At 67.0% G+C, this 24,680-nt stretch overlaps 1 protein-coding gene across 6 annotated transcripts in view; it reads right to left on the bottom strand.

Moving 5' to 3' along the window:
* Positions 1-7,707: 7,707 nt before the first annotated feature.
* BRF1 (BRF1 RNA polymerase III transcription initiation factor subunit) overlaps positions 7,708-24,680 on the bottom strand; it is a 48,117-nt gene continuing 31,144 nt past the window's right edge. For 3 of the 6 annotated variants that reach the window (XM_034992963.1, XM_034992964.1, XM_034992958.1), the window contains 13 exons: positions 22,095-22,244; positions 21,242-21,335; positions 20,382-20,508; positions 19,917-19,956; positions 19,738-19,830; positions 15,668-15,937; positions 14,126-14,187; positions 13,744-13,825; positions 13,614-13,669; positions 12,510-12,766; positions 9,617-9,668; positions 9,107-9,263; positions 7,708-8,677 (listed from right to left, as the gene is read on the bottom strand). In XM_034992963.1, the coding sequence (XP_034848854.1) occupies positions 8,640-8,677; positions 9,107-9,263; positions 9,617-9,668; positions 12,510-12,766; positions 13,614-13,669; positions 13,744-13,825; positions 14,126-14,187; positions 15,668-15,937; positions 19,738-19,830; positions 19,917-19,956; positions 20,382-20,508; positions 21,242-21,335; positions 22,095-22,244 (1,478 nt within the window). In that variant the 3' untranslated portion in view covers positions 7,708-8,639. Of the gene's footprint in view, positions 8,678-9,106; positions 9,264-9,616; positions 9,669-12,509; positions 12,767-13,613; positions 13,670-13,743; positions 13,826-14,125; positions 14,188-15,667; positions 15,938-19,737; positions 19,831-19,916; positions 19,957-20,381; positions 20,509-21,241; positions 21,336-22,094; positions 22,245-22,560; positions 23,113-23,134; positions 24,557-24,680 lie in introns of those variants that run through there. The other 3 variants (XM_034992962.1, XM_034992960.1, XM_034992959.1) reach the window with 3 other exon arrangements.

Here is a 24,680-nt window from a genome sequence, read left to right as displayed (position 1 = left end):
GCCAATGGGCGGCAGGCCCGCCCCTGCCGGCAGCGCGGGGGCCAATCGGGGAGCCCGCGGCGGAGCGGCCCCGCCCCCGCGGGGGCCCCGGAAGTGCGGGACGGCGTGCGGCCAGCCGGGCCCTTGCGCGGACGAGGGAGGCCACGCTGTGCAGAGGGCGTGACGTTTGCTCTTTCCCCCCAAACGCATCCGAAGTCCTGCTGCTCGGGCACGTCGGCGCCTCGCTGCGCGTCCGTCGCCTGGTTTGGGTGGGACGCGTCTCCGTGATAGTGGCAGTGGCTTTGGAGAAGGTGGCCTCGGTTGCCATCCCTGGCAGGGAGGGCGCGCGTGGTGACTCTGCCAGGGTCCCGGAGGTTGGGTCGGTGGGGCGACGGTGGGGATGGCGGTGCTGGCATGTGGCCCCGGTGAAGCAGGACCAGCTGGAGTGGCGTGGGGGGAGGTCGCTGTCCTTCACGGTGATGTCCCTGCTGGGGGGCTGTCCCGCGGCGCATGGCACGCGTGCTGGGGGTGCATAGGGCTGCAGTAACTGGGAGGGGTGCCCTGGGGTGCCCTCCTGCCCGGCCTACCTCCCCCCAGCACCCCAACTCCTGGGTGACCTGAGTTCACCCTGACCCCTCTGAGCCTGGGCAGGCGGTCACACACCTGACCTTGGGGTGGACGTGGCCCGACTGTCAGGTAAACACGCACCCACCTGCCTGCCATGCTCTTCCGCACCCCCAGTCCTGGCCCTGGCCACCCTTTCCACTCTGCCCCGGATCTGACTCCTCAGGGCTGCGGCTGTCCCTCCTGCCCGGGGCTCCCTGTGCCCACCACAGCGACCCTGACTACATCCTGAGCAGGCACAGCCGGGCCGTCACGGGTCATGGTTTGTGTGGTTTTGTGGGCCATCCAGGCCAGGCCATGGACACCTGGGCCTGTATCAGCAGATGCCTGCCAGCCCCCCGCCCCCCCTCCCCAGCACCGCGCCCTGCCACTGGGGCTGCAGGAAGTGGGAGGCCTGGAGGCTTTTGACTCTGGCCCTTTATCAGCTTCCTGCGGCCAGCCCAGCCTGGGCCCCCACGGCGCCGGGACGACGGGTCAGCAGTGACTCACTGGGAGCCTGGCCTGGGGACACCCTGCCCCCCCCATACACACACCCCTCCCCCACCTGTGCCCCCCTGCTCCCACCACCCAAGCCTGCACCTACCTGGCAAGGCCACTCTGAACCCCATTCCCAGGTGCCCTAGGACTGCCCTTCCGCCACTCTTCACCCATCATCTTCCCCATGTTTTAGGGGCCAGCTCTGCCCTCAGGAAATGCTTGGTCCTTCCCTCCCCCAACCCCAGCCACCAGGGTTGTCTGCCTTCCCTGCAATCCCAAGTTGCCCAAAGCCAGTAGGGTGAGCAGCCAGGCCTGTAGGGCCCACCTGGATCTAGCATACACCTCCTCCTCCCCCCACCTCTTTGGCCACATCCTTGCTCTCCACCTGCTGGCTCGGCAGTCCCCTCCCCCCCATTCTGCGAGAAACGTGACTCCCCATCCTTTGGGACCCTGACCCCTTCCACCCTCAGAAGCTTTTACCAAGTCTCTCCTTTCTCACCCTTGCCCTCTGTCACTGACCCCAGGTCACCAGCTTCTCTTCCTTTGGGTCCCAGTGTGGACCCCTCCTCCAGCAGGAAGTCTTCCTGGCTAACCCCTACACCCCCCTCACCCCACGACTTCCCAAGGGATATCACCTCTCCATGGAACTTGGAGGCTTCCACGAATGCTTCCACGAATACTGAACCACTGAAGAGCCTGCTGCCCACTGCAGAACCCACCCCTCACCCAGCCTGGGGACACTGCAGGTAACACAGGAAGCAAAGCGGAGGAGAGTGGAGAGGGCCTGGGAGGTCTTCTTGGTCTGATCACGAGGAGCCCCTCTGCCCGCAACAGGGGACCACCTGGTGCAAATGTAAATGGCGAAGGAGCCAGGCACCGGGGCGGGCTCCTTCCTCCCAGGGTGGGCTCCTCAGGGCCCTGACCCACACGAGCGCATGCACAGCGGGGCGCGCGAGGGCTCGCTTCCTCACTGTCCTGCAGCGCCACCTGCTGGCTGGGCCGGCAGCCCCTACCGGGACAGGGCCCGCGGGGCAGGGGCCAGGTTGCTCCGCGCGGCCCTGAACCTTGCGTGCATGCCTGATCCTTCCAGCCCTGTGACCACGCCCCCTCCCCCGGCACTCACATCCCCAGGCTGGGGTCAGATGAAGAGCAGCCCCGCCCAGGGCCAGGCCGGGGTTGCCCTGAGGGCGCCTTGGACGCCCCCGTAGGCCGATGAGCTCCAGACGGCTACCCCTTTTCTTTGGCCTGTCATCCTAGACTCTTCTACCAGCTGCCCTGCACACTCTACAGACCCCCAAACCTGCTGCCCCCGCCCCCACAGGGCCTACCTCAGACCCTGCCCGGGCTCCCCATCCACCAGTGGTCCGGTTGGCTGCACACCTGTTCTTCTCAGCCCGCCCCCCCACCCAGTCTGCTGGATTTCCCGATTCCCTCCCTGCCAGGTCCCCACGGCCCACCTCACAGTAAATGCTTTGCTGTGAGGCTTTGGCCGATCCTGGCTGGACGCACACATCTGTGAGCCAACGGATGGGAAATCTGTATTCTCCACAGCCCTGCGTGTGGTCGGAGGAAACCTCCTCCTTCAGGTAAGGGGCTTCTGCAGGGAGCCCAGGGGTGGCGAGGCCCCGGGGAGACCTAGGGGCGGGTGAGTGCACGCCGCAGAGGGGTGGTTCAGAGGCGTAAAGGGTCATCTCCATTTCCCATCACGGACATGACATGCACGTGTCTCTGTGCGCCTGAGTAGAGTGTGCACCTGAGTGTGGTGCCCACATGGGCCCAGGTGGCTCCTGGCTCCAGCCCTGGGCCCACCGCCCTCTGCCAGGCCCTGTGACCACCTGCAGTCAGGCCCCGCTGGGGCATTGGCCCCATGCCCTGTGGCCTCCGGCCCGAGGCCTAGCCCGTAGCTGCCTGCTCTGCTCACCCCCTGCGGTGGGGCCGGCCAGTCATTTTCCCAGGCCCCACCGAGTTGGTACCTGGCAGACAATGACCTCCGAAGGCGGGGGCGATGACTCAGGCTGGCTGGTGCGAAGGCCCCTCCCCACCACGGGAAGGGCAGCCCCCCCCGCTGTCCGACAGAGCAGGCACGGCTGGGCACTGGCTGAGTCTCCATGGCGTCAGCAGTTTGTTCTCTATGATGGAAGGTCCCTTGCTGCCCACCCATGAGCTGATGCCCTAGTCCTCAGACGGGAGCAGCCGTCCACTTTCCTGGCCAGGGCCAGCCGCAGCGGCCATGCCAGGGTGCTGGGGACTATCCGCGGTGGATCGGGGTCAAGGTCAGGTTCCACCAATCTGGGGCCCCTGCCCTCCCAGGGCCCAGCCAGGCCCATTGTATGGGGGACAATGGCTTCCTGAGCCAGGTTCCTCTGCCGACAGGAAGGCCATAAAGAGTCTCCACGCTGCCACCGCCCACGTCGCCTTTGAAGGGCCTGCAGCTTCGGAGCCGGTCCCTTGGCCCCTAACCTTTGCCAGCCCGGCTGGGGCCCAGGCCTCCCCAGGGAGCAGCCAATCCTCTCAGCACGTAGGCAGGGAACCTGCCCGCCACACGCGAAGCCTGGAAACCTGAAACGAGCCCTCCTCACAGGAGCCAACCGGCCCCTCTGGCATCCCCCAGGGACCCGGGGACACGTGCAGAGCGGCTGAGCGTCCTGCCGAGGGGCAGCGCGGGGCCTGGGTGCGGGCAGGCAGCTGGAGCTGGAGCTGGGGGGCACAAGAAGGGCCATCAGTCCGCTCACAGGACAGGACAGGGCACAAGCCAAGTGTCCTGCCCCCAGCAGGGCAAGTCCCCGCCGAGCCAGGCTGCCCAGGAGTGCGGCTGTAGGATGGGGGCTGAGTAACGGAGACCAGCCCTGCGGGGGGAAGGGGCCACAACCGGGGGCTCTTCAGGGTTGCAGCAGCTGGGGCGTCGTGTCCAGCGGGTTGCAGGCTGAGAGCTCAGATGGTCTGCTGAACATGGTCGCGCGTGGAGGGGCAGTCAGGAGGCCAGGGCGGCGAGGAGGGTCCAAGAGGCCCAGCAGATTCCCAGGCTCCTGCTGCACCTCCAGGGCCGGGGCCTCGGGCCACCTTCCCTCCGCGCCAATCTTTGCTGCCTTGCTGGGCAAAGGGGTCCTCAGGCCCAGGAAGGGACAGGGCCAGCGTATGGGGGGATGGTGAGCCTACGATGCCCGTGTGTGGTGGGGGCCCAGCCAGGTGGACCCTCCAACGCCGTGGCCGGGGCCTTGACGCACCGTGGACAAAGACTGCACACCCAGGCCGACGTCCTGCCACTTCGAGGCTCCTAGTCTTTATTATTTGGGGAATACAGGGTTCCCAGGGGGTGGGAGGCCTTGCGGGAAGCCAGGCGGGCCCTGGCCTGGGCGCCCGAGGGTGCCCAAGTGGCCACCAGGGGGCAGGGAGGGGCGAGGACAGACTGCTAGGCACCCCGTCCACCTGGCGGTTACACGTATGGCCTGCAGTTCGAGTCCCTGAGAGCCCCGCTGGGCCATCTGCAGCCTTGGGGGTGGTGCCGGGCGTGGCGCCGGGCGCCCTACACTCTTCCCAGGGCCCAGCTGCTCCGACATGGGAGCGGGCAGCTGGCCCCGACCTGCACCCGCGTCAGGAGCCCCGCACCCCACGCAGCCCCTGGAGCCGCGCAGGGCTCAGCCGCGAAGGCGCCACGGAGCAGCTCAGTCCGTGCCGCAGCCGCCACGCGTGGACGGAGGAGCAGGGGACACCGGGATGCTGGAGGGAGCAGGCGCACAGACGTGTTGCTACCACCCAGACCTGGTCCTGGGAGGGCACAGAGGCGAGGTGCTACCCCCGCAGCGGGCACCGCAGGGCTCCCATTGGGCTCCGCGGCAGAGCACAGACCCTGCCTCAGTGGATCTCCATTCCTGGGGGCTGCCAACGCCTGCCCCTCTTCCCAAAGGCCCACGCTGCCCTCAGGAGGTTCTGGGAGCAGTGGGCAGACGAGCGCTCCGGGGCCTGGCCAGGCCAGAAGCCTCTGTGGGGCTAGAGAAGGGCACCTGGCGGGGAGCGGCAGCCGCGGGGCACGTTGTGCGGGCCCAGCGCACACAAGGCCAGGGGACGAGCGGGCCTGTGTGACCATGGCCACCGCAGAGGGGAGCTGGCCGGGCAGGTGTGGGACAGAGGCCTTGTGGAGCGACTGGGCAGATGCCATCCACTGGGGACAGCTCTTCCGACCTCCCTCCCGCCCACCTGTCCCTGCCCTCCGCGCTCCTGCGGCCTGCTGGGGACGCCAGGGATGGCCCTGGAGGCTCTAGCCGGCCCCCCCCCCGCCCCCCCGCCCAAGCCCTCTCAGACGGTAACCTGTAGTCCCAACCCTACGGCTGGGAGGTCCCACAGCACGCGCGGGGCGGGTGACCAGCAGGTGCCACACGCAGACACAACCCCTGGTCTTGGGCATCCCCCTCCTGTCCGGGGAGCAGGCCCAGGGCAGGCCCTGCCATGGGTGCCCTGCCAGGAGACGCGCCGTCACGGCACGTGACCACAGCCGCCTCTGGGGCCCGCCTGCCTCCCCGGGCCTGGCACCTGGAAGGGCGGTCCGGTGGCCGTGGACGGAGCTGTGGGAACGCGCCCACGTGAACGCGTACGTGTGCGTGCAGGGAGGGCATGCACAGGCACGAGGGGGAGCGCACGTGTGAACACGCATGCCCGCGTGGGGACAGGCGTGTCCTCGTGCACTGCCCTCTGCCCGGGCTGGCGCTGCCTGTCCATCACTCAACCTCCCTACACGACTCTGGGGAGGGGACCTGCTGGCCAAGCAGAGCTGGACCGTGGTGGGGGGGGGCAGCGTGAACGGGGCCATGTCTGCTTGCTGCCTGGGGACCCCACACAGGGACCCCGGCCTCGCTGGTGTTGGGAGGGGCAGTGGCCCAGCAGGCCTGGGGCTCCAGCTCTGGAGGCCCAGGGACGGGCACGTGTGCGTGCTTACGGGTGGACACGGGCTCCTTAGACAGTCAGCACGGACAGGTTTCCAGGGCTCTGGGGAGGGGCTCGCACACGGGGGGCAGGCTGCCTCCTCCCTGCCCCTCCCAGCACTGCGCTGAGGTGGTGGAAAGCCCTGTGCTCTTCTCAGGACGAGCCTGCAGTTGCTGGCCGAGCCCCGGCCCCCGGAAAGGGGTGGCTGTCAGGACGCGGGCCAGGGAGGCCCCCTCCGTGCCGGCTTCTGTGCCCTTCAGTACCCACGCTGTGGTTCAAGCAGGGCAAGCGGTCCACACATGTCCAGCCCGCAGGGGAGGCTGTGGGGCCCGGGGTAGAAGCAGCCCACCGCCAAGGGGCCTCGCCAGCAGGGAACAGCGTGCAGTGGGGGTGAGGCGTCCCTGCCCCCACTACCGATGCCCCTCCTCGGGGCTGGACCCCAGCCCAAGTCAGGCCCCGGGCCCTCGGACACTGGACTGGGGGCTCCTGAGGGCCCTGCCTCTCTCCCTGGTCGGGCACCCAGGCCTCTCCAAGCTTCTAGGATGCCCATTCCTCCGCCGACCCTGCAGGGACACAGCTCAGGGGATGGTGAAGCGGGTGCCGGGGGGGCCCGTCCCAGCAGCTGCAGGGTCCGCTCCGTGCCACCAAGGCCCTGAAGGGGCTGAGCTTTGCAGAATGCCGGGGAGCTCTAGCCGGAGCCTGTACCCACCAGGGACAGCCCCCCACGCCGTGCCCCCGGCTGGAAGAGCCCCATGCAGATGTGGGACAGAGGTGCAGACTGGCCTGCATGTCCCCCTCCAGCCGGCACACAGGGCACGAGGCCAGAAGGACCCTGCCAGCTGCTGGCCTGGGGCCTCATCCCTCACCAGCACCTTGGTCACCACCAAAGCACGAATCCCCAGCACCCCCTCCCACCCACGTGACCCTCCTCACCACACCCTCTCAGGGGACAGCCCTTCCCACCAGCCCTTGCTCCCGGGCCCGTCTCCAGCCATCTGGGGGCCTGACCCTTCCTGCTTCAGCCAGACACCTGCTCCCGGCCATCCACCCCCAGACCTCCCTGCCCATCGGGCCTCCCTGGGCTTCCTCCCCATTATGTCCCCTCAACTCCGGGCCTCGGCCCTGCAGGCCACCCTGAGTGCTTGCGTCTTCCCTCAAATCCCCTCCCCCTCTGCAAACCCCCAAGGGACCCCCTCCCTCCCCTGCTTTGCGAGCTCAGCTCTCGCCCCAGCTCCCCAGGGAGGCATCCCGCCAAGCCCTGTCTTGAAGCCTGCCATGCGCCCCACGGGCAGCCCTGTGTCCCAGAGGGCGACTCCATCCCCTCCAGAGCCACCGCTAGCCCTGCACCTGGAGGTCCCGGGAGCTCACCATCCCAGCCAGGCGGTCCGCACCCTGCCCCCTGAACGGCACAGTGAACACCCCAGAGCCAGAGAGCTGGTATAGAGCCGCTGAGGCCAAGCCCTCCTTCCCACGGGGGGCCCCGGCCGTGAAGCCCACGCCACGGACAGACTCGGGGACTTCCTACGGCGCTGGGCACAAGGGGGGCGCTGATGAAGCCCAAGCCACGTCCCCATTGTGCGTGTGACAACAGGGCCAGGTGCCTCTATGCGCCTCTCCCACCCCCAGTGGCCGGGCGCCCTGCCGTGGTCTCACCCCTCCAGGGCAGGCCACGGAGCCAGACGGGAAAGCACAGGCCAGAGCCTCAGTGGGTGTCTGTTCAAAGTAGCGGCTTTTGTTTCACTGAACTCATGGTCCTGTCCAGCCTTCTAGGGCCCTGGCGAGCTGCAGGGTCCAGACCTCTGATTCTGAGCCAAGGACCTCAGAATTCCCTACCTGCACACTCTGCCGCATCCTGGACGTGGCCTGGCTCTGCCACGGGTAGGGTGGCCAAGGCTGGGCCTCGAGGGGCACAAGCATCTGCCCTGCCTCCCTGGCCGTGTTCAGAGAAGCGATGCCCACGCTGAGACCCTGAGAGTGGTCCCTGGGCCCCCAGGGCGGTGGAGGGTAGTGGGAACCCTCCAGAGCAGCGCGGCCGGGCTCAAGGACCCTCTCTGCCCGCCACCCCTCTGCAGGCCCTGCGCCAGACCCCAGCTCAAACAAGACCCCGCTCTGCCTGACTCCGGCTCGGCGCAGGGCCAGCCCGACACCCAGGCCAGCCACACGGGCTGCGCAGGGCACCCCCCAGAGCAGCTGTGCACCCGGGGGCGTGGAGCCGACCATCCCACATCTGCTGAGAGTGCGGCTGACTCAGGCCACCAGCGGCCGGGCTGTGGCCAGGCGCGGGACAGTCCGGGTCCGGCTGAAGACGCAGCGCGGGAGGGGCTGGGTGGGGGCCGAGGCCGCACTGGGGCAGCCGGTGGGGAGCTTCAGCCCCTCCAGTCCGGCACTCACTTCCACGAGTGAGCCTCCTCGTGCCTCAGTGTCCTCCCACGGGACAAGACGGTGCCACCTGTGAGGGTGCCCGGGCTGTAAGACCCACATCTCACGGGACGCGCAGACACGGGTCCAGTCCCCTCGCTGGCAAACGCTCCTTACGGTGCTCCAGATGGGGTCCCGAGCGGCTGTGGCGAGGGCCGCAGGGCAGGCGGGCCCACGGAGGCCCCGTCTGAGCCCCGCCAGACGCCGCTGGCTGCAGGGCGGGCTCAGTACCCCTCCTCCTCCTCGCCGTCACAGCCGTAATCTGTGGGGCACAGAGGACAGCCGTGGACACCCTGCGGCGCTGCCCACCTGGGCGGCCCCTCCTGGAGGTGCTCAGGCCCCCCACCATCGCTGAGGCCCGCCATGGCGGTGTCTTCACCTCTGCAGGGCCCTTCACCTCCCGGCAGAGGACCCCTGTGAGTGGGGGGCGGCCCCCCCGCGGAACGGACACAGCCGGCCTGCAAGCGTCTCAGTCCCCACCTCCTTCCGGGGTGAAAGAGGATTTCCTTTGAAGCCGAGAGGTCGGAGTCTAGGGATGGTCTAAACGCCCCCCGCCAAGGCCTCGGCGCGGTGCTGGGAGTGGGGGTGTGAGGGGAGTGGCGGCAAAGGATTCGTGCCCTTTCCTCAGAAGCACCCCACCCCACCCCACCCCGGCCTGCCGCCCCCCAACCAGCGTGCAGGGTCCCCTCACCGTTGCTGCCCATCATCTGCAGGGCGCTGACACAGGGCTCCCCGTCCTCCTCGTCGGGGTCGTCCTCGTCAGGGTCCTCCTCGGGGTGGTAGGACACCGGCCCGCTCTCCACCACCGCTGCGGGCCTGACAGGCTCGGCTCCCAGGGTGGGCGAGGTCTGCAGCCAAAGGGGACAGGCTCTGGGAAGCTGCCTGCCCTGGGGGACGGGCGGCACAGCACCAGCCTGGGCCCCCACTGGCCCCTGCCGTCTCCTGGACGCTTCCCACCCTCCAGAGCCCCCCGAGCTCCCAAGCAGCCCCTCCGTCCAGCCCGTGCACACCCAGGAGCGCCCAGGAAGCCTGTTTCCGCCGCACAGCCTGAGGCAGATGTGGCAGGCCTGCTCCGGGCCGCCCGCCCCCAGGGCCCCTCCCCTGCCGCCCGCAGGCCTCAGGACCCCCATGTGCGGGCCAGGATAGCCCACGGTCCCTCCCTGCCAGGGCCCCTGCCCCCGGCTGTGGCCACACAACGTACCTCTCCTACGGCTGCCTTCTTGGCTGGCTGTGCAGACACCATGGGCCTCAGCCTGAAAGAGAGCCCAGGGTGGTGGCCTCAGCCCAGGCCGCGGCCACCACTCCGCCTGCAGAGTGCACTGAGTGCCCAGCCCTGGGGGGGGACGGGGGGCACTCCCTCTCCGACTCCGCTCCCGCGGCTCACTCTGATGTCGCTCTTCCCAGCGGACCCCGCAGGCCTCAGGCCCCTACCTGTCCCGGCTCCCCGAGCAGTTCCGCCCCATGCTGTGGCTCACCCCACCCCGTGCCCACCCCGTGCCCACTCTGCTAGGGCGGATCCTACGAGCACACAGCCCCTAGCCTGTGCCTGACGCACGTCCGCGTGCCCAGCACACAAGGATGCGCGAGTGACCGCACCCGTCCCCTCCTGACGGCGCAGCGGCCCTACTCACCACCCCCACAGGCCAAGCGGTGATGTGCGTGAGCATCGCCCCCCCACCCCAGGCCTCGGCGCAGTGCTGGGAACGGGGGTGGGAGGGGGGTGGCTGCCAGAAACTGGAAGTCAGGGTTTTTCTATGAAAACTTCCTTTTTAACGTTGGCAGCAAACCCAAATTTTAGCTCAAACGCTATGTGGATCAATGGGAGATAGCCCTGGGCAGATCTGATGCACGTTTGTCATTTGATGAATAAAAACCTAAAATCAAGGGCTCCTGGGTGGCTCAGTGGGTTGAGTATCTGACTCCTGGTTTCGGCTCAGGTCATGATCTCAGAGTTGTGAAGTCGGCTAGAGATTCTTTCCCGTCCGTCTCCTTCCCCTCTGCTCCTCCCCCTGCTCACGCTTCTGCGTGCTCTCTCGCCCCCCCTCTCCAAAATAAAATTTTTAAGAAGTCATTTGAAATTGTACTGCCCTGGGGCTCTCCAGGCTGTCTGCCCAGCTGTTCTCAGTCAAGGTTCTGGGTGGTCTGCTTCAGGAAGAATGTGTGGGGATGGCAGGGAGTGGCCGCAGTGGGAGGCGCCTCCCCCTGGGCCACCCTCGGCCCTGGTCATCCCGTGGGGAGAAGAGGAGAGGCCCATGGGGAGGTTCTCCTCTCCCTCTCCAGACCCTCCAAACACAGAAGCCAGGGCACCTTCCGCACCGTCCCTTGCAAGGAACCAAGAAAGGAGAGCATCGTACCCACATTCCTGGGATGCTGACCTGTCCAGGGTGGGACCCCCCGCCCCCCGCCCCCGAGAGGAGGCAGGTTGTCCTCCCACGCCCTGGCCACAGACGCGTCCAGGCTCAGGGACCCTGCCCCAGGGCCTGTGGGGGTGGAGGCATCCAGGGGGGACTCGGATGACTGAGTGGTGTCCACCACTGTGACGCCAAGAGGCCCCGGGGACACTGGGAATGGATGCTCCAACAGCTTCCAGCAGGTGGACAGGCCCTCCGCACAGGAGCTGCAAGCTCTCGTGGGAGGCTTCCGTGGGCTCGAGCCACAGCAGCGACCCCTCAAGGCCCCACAGAGTCCAGAGCCACCTGAGCCCAGGAGGCGGGAAGCTGGCCCTGTCCACCCAGCTGGCTGCAGAGGGGTCACGGTGGTCAGTGAGGCAGCCAGCGGGGGGGCGGCGGGGAGGGGGCCTGGGTCTGGGTCCCACGCCCACCCCCCACCCCTTCCAAGCAGCCCCGTAGGAGGGCCTGTGACCTGGAAAGCATGCTCCCCTCCTGGGCCCACAGCCCCACCCGCTCACCCTCTCGGCCTGATGGCAGACACACTAGGATGGACGGGGCGCAGCTGACCCACGAGACAGGCTTGCCCACACACTGTCCCCTGGCAACCAGAGGCAGAGCCGGGGCCCTGGGAAAGCAGCCCCCCGCACCACGGACAGGGTGATGCGCCGCCTCCAAGGAGCAGTCTGAGAAGAGGGAGACCCTGTGGTCTGAAGGCTCCCGAGGGCTCAGGGTCCCCTAGCTGCTTCTCACGGTCTGAGGGTCCACTGAGCAGGCGGAAGCCAGGCTGGGGTGCATCTCCCCAGGCCCCGGACCACAGTCAGAAGGGAACACAGGGATGCCAGACAGCGACAGGCTGTGCTGGGTGCTCGGGGACTTGGGGGCTCGGGGAACGAGGAAATGGAAGACTCCACTTATAGAAAAAGCGTCACAAGGGGCACCCGGCTGGCTCAGTTACAAGAGCTTGTGACACTTCATCTCAAGGGTTGTGAGTTCAAGCCCCATGTTGGGCGCAGAGATGACTTACGTTAAAAAAAAAAAATGTCACAAAACCATGAAAAACGTTTACTCTGAGTTACGAGAAAAAAAGGCAAACCAGAACACTTTTCTTTCTCGGATCAATCACGGTTAGAAGCTGCTAACGACGGAGATCTGAGAAGAGGTGGGTGGGATGCAGCCAGGCCGCACCTCCAGGCAGCCCCTAAGCTCCCAGCCCATCCAGGGGCAGCTCTGCGCTGGGTGCATGACCTTGAGGATCAGCTCAGGCACGGCCGGGACCCTGGGGAACACGGTGCCAGCCTGCAGCCGCCCGACGGCAGGCCACAGCGCAGGGAGCTGTGCGGAGCTGCCTGGACCCGTCTGTGCAGGGCGCTGCCCCGCCAGGAGAGGCACCTGGCGCGGCCCACGGCTTCTCCCCTGGCCTGCTCACCCCCCTCGGCAGTCTGCGCTCTACCCTTCCTTCTCGGCAGAGCTGTGCAGCCAGGGGAGGGGTGCGCAAAGGGCCCCTCCCAGGAAAACAGGCTGGCTCGCCTGCTCCCCGAGACAGAACACACCCTGCAGGGTAGGGGCCCCCTCCTCAGCCCCCAGCCCTGCACGCAAACAGGAGCCGGCCAGGGCAGCAGATGCTGCGTGAGACCCAGCATCCAGGTGGGGATGCGCCCCCAGGCCTCCCGCCCCTGCCCAGACGCAACGCCCCGGGCGCAGTACCTTTTCCCCACGCTGCTCACGGGGTCAGTTCCGTTCCTGCCGGCAGGCGTCTTCCTCCGAGACGGCTTCCGGGCACTGGCCCGCTCCTCGGGCTGCACGTCCTCCCCCTGCAGGCTGCCCCCACCCTTGCTGTTGAGGTCCCGAAGTACGCTGTAGTTGATCTTGCTGGAGATTTTCTTCTGCTCCAACATCTTTTCAATGGCCTCCCCGGCCGTGCTGGCCTGAATCGGCTCCCGTCGCTTACAAGACTTCTTGGGCTCGACGGAAACAGGAGAGTTACTGCCCCCTGGGGATCTCAGTGCCCACAGACCTGCTAGGTGCCTCGTGGGATGGGGGGGCACCGCCAGCTGGACACCGTGGGGGGAGGGACCGGGCAATCAGAGTCTGCTGGGGACCCCCGGCCCCAGGAGCCGAGGTGTGCAGGGCCCGGGCCTCCAGAGGACGGCTCCGACCGCCTCCTCTCAGAAGGGGAAAGCCAGCCCCCGTCCATGAGCGGGGGAACTGGGGGCAGGTCTCAGGGTGTGCGGCCAGCTCAGCGAGCCCCTCAGGAGGGGTCACCCAGCAGCAAGCGCTGAGCTGCCCACGAACCCATATGGACCCCTGGCTGTGCTGGACACTGTGGCCACCCGAACAGGGCCGAGTAGGGTGCCATGCTCGGGACGGGTCACCCAGCACGGAGGGACCTGATCCTGGGTGCTGCACCACCTCCAGGAGCCCAGCTGTGTCTCCTGTCCGCCAGCCTGCCCACCACGCTGCTAGGGGCCCCAAGCCCTGACCCCAAGCTGCAGGCCCTCCCCCGGAAAAGCTCTTGAGCAGACCAGCGACCCGGGCCGCGCATGCCTGGTTCCTGCCTTTCTTGCTCAGAGGCTCAACCACTCCCCAGCTTGGCCTTGCGGCCAGAGTCCCCATCCAGCCCCACAGAAGCAGCTAGCCACGTCTCTGTGAGCACCCATAGGATGGACGTGACAAGCAGGCTCTCCCGGGTCCCCGACGGGGTCCCAGAGGTGCGGCAGGCCCTCAGTGGAGGAACCGCTGGCCCTGGGGGCCCTCGCATGACTTGGGGAGGGGCAGGGCTGGTCTCCACACACATTGAACGAGCCCTACCTTGTGCTCCTTGTAGATGCCAAGCTCCTTCTCCTTCGCGATTCTTGCTTCTTTCTCTGAAAAGTCCCCAAATGGCAGATCAGCAGGGGCCCCGGAGCCCAGGACCCTTGGCAGGTGGGCGGGTGCTTACCCCTCTGCTCCCGCAGGTACTCGGCGTTCTCCCGCATCCACAGCTCGGCCTTGACGCGGGCTTCCGCCTCGTTCAGGATGTACTGGGCAGAGCACAGCATCACACCCGGGTCTCAGCCACCGACCACGCACACAAGCCTCTGACCCGCGGGGCTGCAGGCTCGTTCCTGGGAGCCGCTCAGGGACACCTGTCCCCCCCACCCTTTCCAAGGCCGATAGCAGGGGCTGAGTCCACAAACGGGCACGCGGACATGGGTCCCAGGGGCCGTGTGGTGGCACGACGGGGATGCCCCGCCGCGGGAGGGCCTGTGGGACGGTGCGGGCAGGGCAGGCATGGCCGCCTGGGGCCCCGAACGGCACACAGAGTGCATGCGGACGCTCACCCTGTCAATCTCCAAGTCGTCGATGCCACTGAGGTCCAGCTCGCCGTCCCCACACGCGTCCGCTGCGGGGAAGCACAGCGCCAGGGTCATTTGGGGTCAGCTTCTGGTGAGCAAGCGTAGACGTCCCCTGGGCGGTCTCAGGACCCCTTCCGGGCTAGGAGGCCCCTCGTCTGGGACCTCGGCTCTGGCCAATGGCTGACGGAAGCCCCCTCGTCACTGGCAGGCCCGGCCCTGCTCCATGTGCAGTGTGGCTTCCACCCCAGGACTGCGTGCAAGAAGGACACTAAAGCAGAGCCACCAGACCTCGGGACTCCCTACGACAGAGGCGCCTTCAGAGCGGGAGAGCAGGCTGTCCGGCTCTCCACCCACCAGCCCAGGAGATGGACCCTCAGCGCGTCCTCAGCGCGTCCTCAGCGATGTGCTCGGGATGTGCTCTGGACATCGCCAAAGCCTGCTGGCCGCCCCCTTCCTACCCACCCCGGGCCAACAGCACAACCTCCATGGCCCGGAGGTCGGGGTGCCCCCGATCACCAGGTGGACCGCCCACACCCAGCGGGCCCCGTGGGAAGCTCCGCGGTCAGGCCCTGGGCAGGCTCCCCTGGCGCTCACACTCTGCTTGCACCCTCCACGTGGGCTCTGCCTCACCCCGCTCCCTGACTCCTGCAGCACCGGTCTGCCCCTGCCTCGGGGCCTTTACACAGGCCCTCTGCCCCACCTTCCTGTGCTCAACTGGCGGGCTTGGGCTGCCCCGTGTCGCGGCCCCTCCCGCCCGAGACGCCACTGCGGTCAGGGCAGGTTGCGCACCTGCCCATCACCTGGCTCAGAGGCACGTGACAAACGTCTGTGCGGCGCACCCTCATGGGGGCCCCGGCACACGGGGGCCAAGCCCTGGGCGCCCAGGGATGAGGCAGGGCCTGTCTGCAGCCTGGGGGCACCTCGGGGGTCAGTCCTGGCGGACGGCCAGAACCCGCTCTCGGCAGTAAAACGTGGCAGAACCAGACGGGCCTTCCTCCCAGAGCCGCCAGCGCCCCAGGCCATCCTCCTGCTCAGGCACCCCCCACTGCCCGTGCTGGAGCCCAGCAGGTCATGTCGGGCCACGCGTGGGGACTGTGCCCTCAGGCAGCGCTCGCCCTTGGCTCAGACAGACGCAGGACGGGCGGGGAAGCCAGTCCCCGTCCCTGTGCAGGACGCTTCACACGGGCAGGAAGGAGCCTGCGGCCACAGCCCAAGCCAGCAGAGGGCTCCGGCCAGGCCCTGAGCCGCCGGGCCAGGGGACGAGGGTTCTGGAGGCGGCAACAAGCCCTGCTGGGATTCGGGGTGTCCACATACGCTGGGGCTAGCGATGCTCGCACCGCCCTGCACGGCGCCCCTCCCCTGCCCACCCTTCCAAGAGGCTGCACCCCAAAGCAGCACCTCCACCTCCCACAGACGGGGGGGTGACCTGGACCTGGCATCTGCCGGCCACAGCCCCACTGCACCTGCCAGAGGAGCCCCCTCCCTCTCCCCATCCACCACCCGTCCCCGGGGCTCCCAGGCACTCACTGGGGTCCTGGCTCTGGGAGGAGATGCACTCTCGGATGGAGTCCGAGATGCCCAGGCTGGCCGCCGTGGGCAGGGGGCCGAGCAGGGACTCCAGGGCCGGGGGCCCCCTGGCCCCCTCAGGGCCTCCAGCCACCTCGGAGCTGCTGGAAATGCTGCCGCCAAGCAGCTCTTGGTAGAAATCCTTGTTCAGGTGGCTGGCCACAGCCTCCAGCTCCTCGTCCTCGGGGTCGTCCTCGCCAAATAAGCTGGACGTGGAGTCCTCGACGGAGCCTAGGGACACAACGTCACACAGCCTGTGAACCAGGCAGGGAGCCAGATCCCCACCTCTGTGCAGACAAACACGGCCGTGCGGCCGCAAAAGGCACTTACTTCCCTAACTTCAGCGACGGAGACGCACCTCGTCACCGAGGCTGCCCCACACCCACATGCCCACTAAGAGCCCTCGGCCTACACGCCTCACGCTGCACAGAAATCCACTCAAAACGAACAGAACAGCTAAGAAAGAAATTTCCCGTTCAGAGAATGATGACAGAAAACATCTGTGGCTTCGGATTGGACAAAACTTCCCGACAGGACACTGACAGCAACCCCTGAACCGCCAAGCAGGACGGCGTCAAACGAGACCTCTGCCCTCCCGTGAGCGCCGTGTGTCTGCAGCGTGCGAAGAAACCACACGACCCGACCAAGCCCCGGCAGAAGGCCTAGGGCGCCACCTCTCTCCTGCCAGGCCAGGACGGCGCCAGGAAGCAGCCCCCACCCCGGGGGGGCGCGCACAGCCCGGCTGCGTCAGAGAAGGCTGGGCGCGCGCACCCAGGCAAGACCGAGCAAACGTCCACAGGGACCCTCGTGCACAGACGTGCTGCAGCCCCAGCTGGCCCGGCCACCTGCGTGCGTTTAGGGCGCCACCGACGGGGAGCCGTGCTCACCAACCGGAGCCGTCACCCAGAGCACAGCAGCCAGACGAGAATCCGGACATGCCGCGCCATCCCACAGACACGAAACTCCAGAAAGCACGACGGACTCCGGGGGCAGCGAAGGCCCGAGGGTCCTGGGGGTGCACGTTCATGATCTCGGCCACCATCTCCGCCACCGCGATGGTTCTGCGACGCGCACATTTGTCGAGATTTACCAAGGGCTGCGTTTTAGATTCGCAGTTTGTCGTACGTGAGTTATGCCTGCACGGAATTTGTTAAAAAACCACCCAACAGAACATCTAAATAAAACACCCTACTCTAGTCTTTAACGTGTAACGCTAAAAATTCACGGTAAGCGCCGAGGATCACACGAGAACGTTACATCTTTGTGAATGTTTCTCTGGGAGCAGAAAACCGTCCGAGTCCCTGTGAGCGAGAAAATCACATAGGGTGACGATCCTTCCGGATAAATCTGCCGCACCTCCGCCCTCACGTCTGGGCGCCCCTGCCTGAGGGCCAGGCCCCGGCCTCAGCAGCCGTGTGCCCTGCGCGTCCGCACTCCCGTCCTGTCAGCTGGGTCCCAGGAGCACCGCAGAGTCCCGCCTCCCCCAGGCCGCATCGCTCCCAAACCCCTGCCTCTCTCACGGCCGACTCTCCCCTTCAGCCTGAGTCAGACCGTGTTGTCCCCTTGGCCTCCATTCGGGACCTCCCACGCCCCCGCTGCACCCCACGTGAGCACCAGCCTCCCCCCATGCAGCTGCAGGGCTCCCTCCCTCCCCCAGGCCTCTCCCGAATCATCGCATGCCCTTGCCGGCCCCTTCAGTACTGCCGGTCAGCTAATGGCCCTGCAGGGAGGCTGGCAGGAGGGTGGCCCACTGCCTGCACCCCCACGGCACGTCACGGGAGCCGTGGCCTCTCAGTCAGGCCTCCTGTGACCCAAGGCAGCTGGACAGCCCCACCTAGTTTCGGGCTCGGTCCAGACAAAGGGGATGAAACGTCCGCCATCCCGATGACACAGAAAGGGTCTGGATAACCAGACCGTGGGGAGCTAGGAAGAGGGATGCGTCCCTGACGTTCTTGTCAGGAGAACAGGTGTGAGAAGCTGGGCCCAGGGCAGGAGGCAGGTGGCCTGCTGGTGGCGGACAGCTGGCCGGCTTCTTAGCGGCCGGGGCAGTGCACGCAGACGCTGCCCAGGAAATGGCATGAAGGAAATCCCGGTGCAAAGCCAGGCCCCCGCGGAGTGCAGCGAGCACCACCACCGAGTCACGGGCGGATGGAAACGGGCTCCAACCGCTAGAGGAGCAGAGCTTCCAGCTGGGGCATGAAGCAGCACCCAACTCCGTGCCAGCCGCAGAGGAGGGCCCAGTGGAGGGGCCGGGCCAGGGAGCAGAGTGGAACGCGCACCCTTGTGGAGGGACCCCACGTCCCCCGGAGCCGGACTCCACACCCACGCCCGCCCATCCCAGAACGGCAGCTGCAGGCGTCGCGGTGGGGCAAGCCGACACTGGCCGCCTCCGTCCTCGCGGGCCCACGGGCATCGCCAGCCACAAACACACAGCTGACCCGCACACGGCGGTAAGCGTGGACACTCACGCCATGACTGGAAAACAAAAGGCACCGCCCCTCTGGACGGTAAGTGCCCCTGGGAACCTCAGCATCAGAGAGGAACGAGCCGAGACTCTGAGCAGCACAGAGCTCCGGCGCGGCTCACGGGTTTCCTGCACGCATACGCCCCAAACGCCAGAGCAAACCCGTCCAGCAGCGACCCCGAAGGGGCAGAGGGAGGAGGGGCAGGTGCCGACTCAGCAGACAGGAGGCCGCACGATGAACGAATCAACGCAAACGCAGCACTCGCGAGAAATCAGTACGAACCAGAACACAAAACCAGGCAAAGAAACGGGGAGAAAGAACACACTTCCACGACTAACAAAATCAAACACGTCCTGAGACGCGGCTTTGCCCAAGTCCGTGCAGACCGTGTGCGGACCGGACGCCAGGCGCCCCCGGGGGGCGGGTCGCACTCACTGAGCCCAGAAAACCCTACATTCTCTCCACAGGCCCTGCAGAAACTCACCGACAGCCGAGGCAACACCCAGTGAAAACTGTGGGAGGGCGCATCCATCTCAGGGCAACGTGGCACCTCAGCCCAAAGCCTGCTCCGTGTCCTGGGCGGCACCCGGGCCACGTGCCCACTGCCACCACTGTGGCTCAGCAGGCGCTGGGGGGGCCCGGCCACGGCCTGGGCGTTGGGGGACATCAGGGGCCCGAGAGTCAGTGGCGAGCACGAAGCAGCACTTTTGTAGAAGACACGACTGCTCACGTGGAAAACCCGTGACCGAGCGCGCGCCCTCAGAAGAGTGGAAACAGAAGTCCCGACCCACAGGCACACAGAAGCGGCACCGAGCAGCCGAACACCAGGGGAAGGACGCCGCTCACGGTGGCAGCGCAGGGGGCTCGATCCGAGGGCGGCTGGGGAACACCCACGGGGCGGGAGATGCCCGCTCTCGGGAGAGGGTCGACGGGGCGCTGGGCCGGCCGAGCAAGAGGAGTCTCAGGAGCAAGAGAGGAAACGAGTCAGAAAGGCCGCAGACCCTGGGGGAGCAGCGGGCAGACTGTCGGAGGCGTGGGCAACACCGGGCCGGGCGAATCAGAGACACGGTGCAGCGTGGCCCGGCTGCAGACCTACAGACGGGGCCGCAAGGACTGGGAAGGAAGGCGACGTGGGAGCGTCCAGGAGAGAGAGGAGCATGGGTGCAGAAAAAGATCCACGCAGAACGCACACAGCAGCTCTGCAATGCCCCAGGCTGGAAACAGATGCGTGGCAGCCACGATGGGGAGGAGGTAGCCCCGCGGCAGCCGAGGAAGGCACAAAGCGGGCGGCGGCAGAACAGTCCGGAAGGAAGATCTGGGTGCTGAGGAGCGGCTCCCCCCACGAGGGCTAGAACCTGGGGGGCGGGGGGCGGGGGGGGCGGCTGGATACTCAGCACGCAGCACGTCAGGGCCAGGAGGCGGCTGGGACCCTGTAAAGGACAAGCCCACGGCCCTGGATGGGCGGTAGCAGGCAGGGGTGGAGGTCAGCCGGCGGGGCAGTGCCTGGCGTGGGTGACACGAGCGGGGCCGGCCCCTCGAGACCGTGGGGGACGCAGCTGGACTCACCGTCCCTAGTCAGGTTGGCGAGGGCCCCCTTCGCCTTCGGCCGGCTGTTCTCTAACTCGATCTCGATGGCATCCTGGTAGCTGGATATCTCACCTGAGGTGAGGGACGGCACACGGTAAGCACAGACCCGCTGCTCTAGGGACCCGGGGGCGCCTGTCACCGCAAGAGCAGCTGGTTACCTTCAACGTCCTCCAGTTTCTTGGACAGGACTTGCTCAAGCTGAAACAAAGCAACGGGAACGTTCGGCAAAGAGACAAGGCGGCCGCGTGGGGAAGCGGCGTGCTTCACGGTGCCCAGGGTCCCCCAGCCCTCCAGACACACGCACCCCACCGGTGCCCCCCGGGAACTGTACTTGGAGCACCCGGGACGGCTGCAGGGAAGGCATGGGGCCATCGAGGGACCTGGCACCCCGCGTGCCACCCCCCAGCCAGCGGCAGGGGTGCCCCTCCTGCACCCCCAGGGCTCAGCCCGACCCCACCCATCTGTCCGCCTCTCCCTGCGCGCCGTGTGGACGCAGACCCAGTCTGGTCTTTGCAACTAAGCCACTCTTTTCCAAATAAGAGCGTGACACACGACATCTGGAAGATGCCGCGAGACGCCACGTGCTGCCTGGGCAGGCGTGGCCAGGCCGGCGTGGGGCCCACCTGCTTCATGCGCAGCTTCCGCTGCCCTGCCGTGTACGAAGGGGGATCACACTCCCCCTCCAGGTCGATCTTCATGAACTCGTCCACGGTCAGCTGGCTCGTGGGCGTGTCTTCAAACTCCGTCAGCCTGCAACAAGAGGGCCCCTGGAGAGAGCCGCCGGCAGCCCGGCCACACTCGGCCACGAGCCCTACTCGCCGTGGCCAACAGCGGGGCCCCGGGGAGGAAAGGCTACGCACACTTGTCGCTCCCACTGGGGACTCAGACAAGGCCCAGACGGAAGGAGGCCACGCCAGCAGCCTTAGGCGGTCACCACCTAAAGATTAACTACCTCTGTCTCACGCGACCTACAAAAAGCTTAAATCAAGAGGTTTTTTTTCAGTAGGAAATTTTTAAAGAGAATTAGCGGTCAGATATGCAAAACGCTTTTCTTTCCGGCTTTGGAAAGTGCCCCAGGATACGACCTCAGTTGAGAAACCGCCCCCAGATGTGGCAGATTCGAGGTGAAAACACCGCAATGGCAGGCGCGCCGCTGATCGGGCTCACGACTATCCCGCCGCAGCTGACGCTGGAGCTGAGCCCCGCCACCCCCAACACCGCACCCCAGGCAGGGGCTCGCGGGCAGCTGGCCCTCTGCGTGAGCCTGGCTTCCCCGGGGGTGGGGCCAGTCACTGAGGCTCTCAGTCCACCGCAACCTACCCCAACGCATGGCGCCGGGAGGACTGACCGAGACCCTGGAGGGAGGCGGGCGGCCCCTCTAGCACCCGGGCTGTCCTGGGTCCTGGCCAGACCAGCAGGTGGCAGCACCGTGGACGTGGGTCTGACCGGCAGACAGAGGAAGCCACCACCGAGAGCCACCCACCTCTTGCGCAGCGTGGACTCGCACACCTTGACCACGCTGATGACCTCTTTGACGGTTCTCCGGAAATCGTGCATCCTGGCTGCAACCAGAAGTGCTGGAGAGGAGCACGATGGGGAGTCAAGCCTCGGGACGGGGCGGTGAGAGCCCTGCCCGGGGGCCTGTGGGGGGCGAGGCCCCGGCCCCCCAGGGGGTAACGGTTACGCGGTGTACGTGAGGGTCCCAAGACCCAGAAGTCCGCCACGGCTGAGGATCCCAGAACGTGCTGCGTCCAACGCAGAGAGAAGGAAGACGCGTCTAGAACCTCGCGTGACCCCTCAAAGTCAGGGAGCAAACTCCGAGGCGACTCAAACAGGCAACCAGTTGGCAACACAGGTAAGTAAGGAGGCTGGGGACACGGCCAGGTCGGGGGAACAGGGATGGGCCCCGGGTGGTGGCCGCAGCCGGGCTGACCAGGAGTGGCCCAGAGTCGGCAGTGCACTGGGAGAGGACTCTTGCTGGTAGCTGAGCGTGGGAACGCAGGCCCTTGGCGTTCCAGGAAGCACTGGAGCCCGGGGGGGCGGTCGTCGTGGGGTAAGGGCCACCAGAAAGGAGGAAGGGCCTGCTGGGTAGAACTCCAGGCCCAAGGGCTACGTCAGACCCCAAGGCACTGGGGACAGAGCTGGAGGATGCAGAGGGAGACCGGACAGCTACCCTCCGGGGGACCGAGAAGTACCCTCTGTAGTAACAACTCAGCACCGGGGGCAGGGCAGGGCTGGCCGCACGGGAGCCCTCGAGGGCCAGGTTACCTCTGGAGACAGCCCACCCCATCCACAGCCAGCGGGGCCTGGCCAGCCTGACTCCGGGGCCGTCCTACCTGCTCCGCAGAGGCCCGAGGGGCGCCGGCCGGTGTGCATCCAGTCCCTCTTCATCCTCTGCAAGAGCCTCAGGGCCGTCATGGACACCTCGTGGTTCTTCTCCCCAAACTCCAGCAGGTGGGCAAAGCGCGGGATGTACAGGCACGGATCTGCCGCAGACACACGCACCTCAGTGCCGCGCAGGACGCGTCCACCCCCCGCGCAGCAGGCCTCGTGGAACGTGCGTGTTCCAGATCTGGGAGGCACACGAAGACCACACAGCGCGATGCCCACCCTCAGGGTGACCCTCCCAGTCCGTCCACTGCACAGCTTCCCCGACCCTCGGCTGGGGGCTGCTCGCCCACATCCCTCGCACAGCTGCCGCGCGGGGTCACCCCACGTGCTCGTGCACATGCACACACACGATACCCTGCTGCCTTGCGGGGCGTTCTGCGGATCACGACGGAGACAGAGCCTGTTTCTTACCTACTTGCTGGCCCAGTTTACTCTCATGAAACATGAGCTGTATCTTCTGCCCTTATGTCTACAGATGTACAAGCAGCTCTTTAAATGATCGTACGTTCCTCAGCAAGGGAAGGCTCAGGAAGGGCCCGTGCATGCACGCATGCACTCTCCCTCCCTCGTGCCCTGCTCCCTGGACGACCCCTGGCCTGGGCGTCCAGGAGAGTCCAGCTGGCAGGTAACCTCCTGAATTCAGCGGCCTGCTGCGCTGCCGCAGGTGCATGCATGGAAGGAACCGTGCAGGGCCCCCGACAGAACATCAGGGGCGAGACTTGCCTTGGACAGGCTCATTGGAAAAGCCTTGCTGAGGCTTGAAGAGGGGGTGCCCCGAGGGGGCCACAGGCCAGCCAGAAAGCAGGCGTGTGCTGGCAGATGGCGACAGGCAGGACCCTGCTGTCTACCAGCACCAAGCACCCTCCTTCGGGGCCCCAGCCTGATCACTTCTCCCGGCCTCCCGGCATCTACGTGACTGAATTCTGGCCCCTGGAAGCCCCACGTGGGGCTACGAGCACCCCTTCCTCTGCCCGTCTTGGCTCACGTAAAGGACCACGGGAGACGGGCAGCAACAACCGCTGAAGCGGCCTGGGTCCCCAAGGACGGCGAGGACCCGAGGGACATCCCCCACACCGACTGCGGGGGCTGAGCTGGCGAGCAGCTGCCACTCGTCCTCCTTTCCCCAAGGCCCTGGGTGCTGCGGTCTCTGGAAAGGTGGGTCCTGTGCTGGGCAGGCTGGACGTCAGGTGGAACTCTGGCGGGGCAGCACGGCCGAGAGGCGCGGCTCGCCAGCCGGGCACAGTCTCCTGGCGCGTCCGTCTCCAAACTGTCCCGAGCAGCTTCTGGACGTGCAGGTTTGTATTTCAGGAATTCAGCAGCGTCAAAGCTTTCACCTCTAGCTCCGGTGTTTACGTCTCGTCGAAAACAGTTCGAAACCCTAACAGTATTACTTCTGAAACGTTTCTGTTTTCTCCCCATAACACGTCTGTCTCCTGGCAACCACATCACAAACAAAACCCCAACCGAACCGAACAAAACCCGTGGCGGAGAGGTGCCGTCGCCCAGACTGCCCAGGCTCAGAGGTGACCGCCTGTGGCGGGAGAGAGGACACGCCAACCAGGTGAGGAAGGCAGACGCGTACAGGGAAGGCACTAAACCCCAACACGTCACACAGCCTAGGCGAGACCCTCTCACCAACCGGAAGCAAAAGGCGAAACACAGGACAGGCCGTTGACAAGACACTGAAGCGGGAGACGGGCCGTGGCTCGCCACGCAGGAGAGAGGGTGGTGACACGGCTGCAGGGCGCGGGGCAGGGGGCCCTGCGAGGGGCTGGGACGGGGCTTCACGCCAGGGGGCAAGCCACCCACAGGAGGCCACGACGCCACGCGCCTGTGGACGCGCCCGGCACGGTGGCAACTGAGCGCCGCACGGGCGCCGCGACGGCCCCCCGAAAGCCACAGCAGCGTGAGACTTGGCACAGCCGCGTCCCACTCGACACACGACACACGCTGAAGGGCCCAGGACAAGACGGCGGACGGGTGAGCGCCGCCACCGGCCCACGGACCCGGTGCCGGGCTTCTCCAAAGCCTCTGCCGCGGGGAGGAGACCCCGAGAACCGCAGAGAGGGAAGCCTCCCAGGGCGCTCTGCCTCCGCGGCCCCTCGCCTCCCACTGCGGCCGGGGCGCCCGGGGGGCTGCCTCGCTGACGGGTCCGGTCCCCGGGCGGGCTCCGCGGGGCGCACGGAGGCCGCTAACTCTCTCCCCCTGCCCGGCTCGAGCTCGGCCTCAGATGAGGCCCCTGAAAACAGACGGAGCGCAACCAACAGGACGGGCCGGACCGGAGCGGGAGTGGGGTCAGGGCTCCCCGAGGCGACAACAGCGCGCCAGGCGCGCGCACCCCGCCTCCGGAGAGGGCTCGTGAACGACGCGGACACACACGCGGGCGCCGCGCGCGGGGGCTCCCCCGCGCTCCCGCCTGCGCCTCCGCCTGCGCCTGCGCCAGCCCGCGGGAAGGGGCGGGGCCGCCCGGGCCGCGGGCGCGCACGTCGCCCGCGCGGGGGAAGGGGCGGGGCCCGCCGTGACGCGGCGTG

This window comes from Mirounga leonina, unplaced genomic scaffold (assembly GCF_011800145.1).
Source record: "Mirounga leonina isolate KUSES-001 unplaced genomic scaffold, KU_Mleo_1.0 Mir_82, whole genome shotgun sequence".
NCBI lineage: Eukaryota > Metazoa > Chordata > Mammalia > Carnivora > Phocidae > Mirounga > Mirounga leonina.
This window is presented reverse-complemented; position numbering and strand designations above follow the sequence as displayed.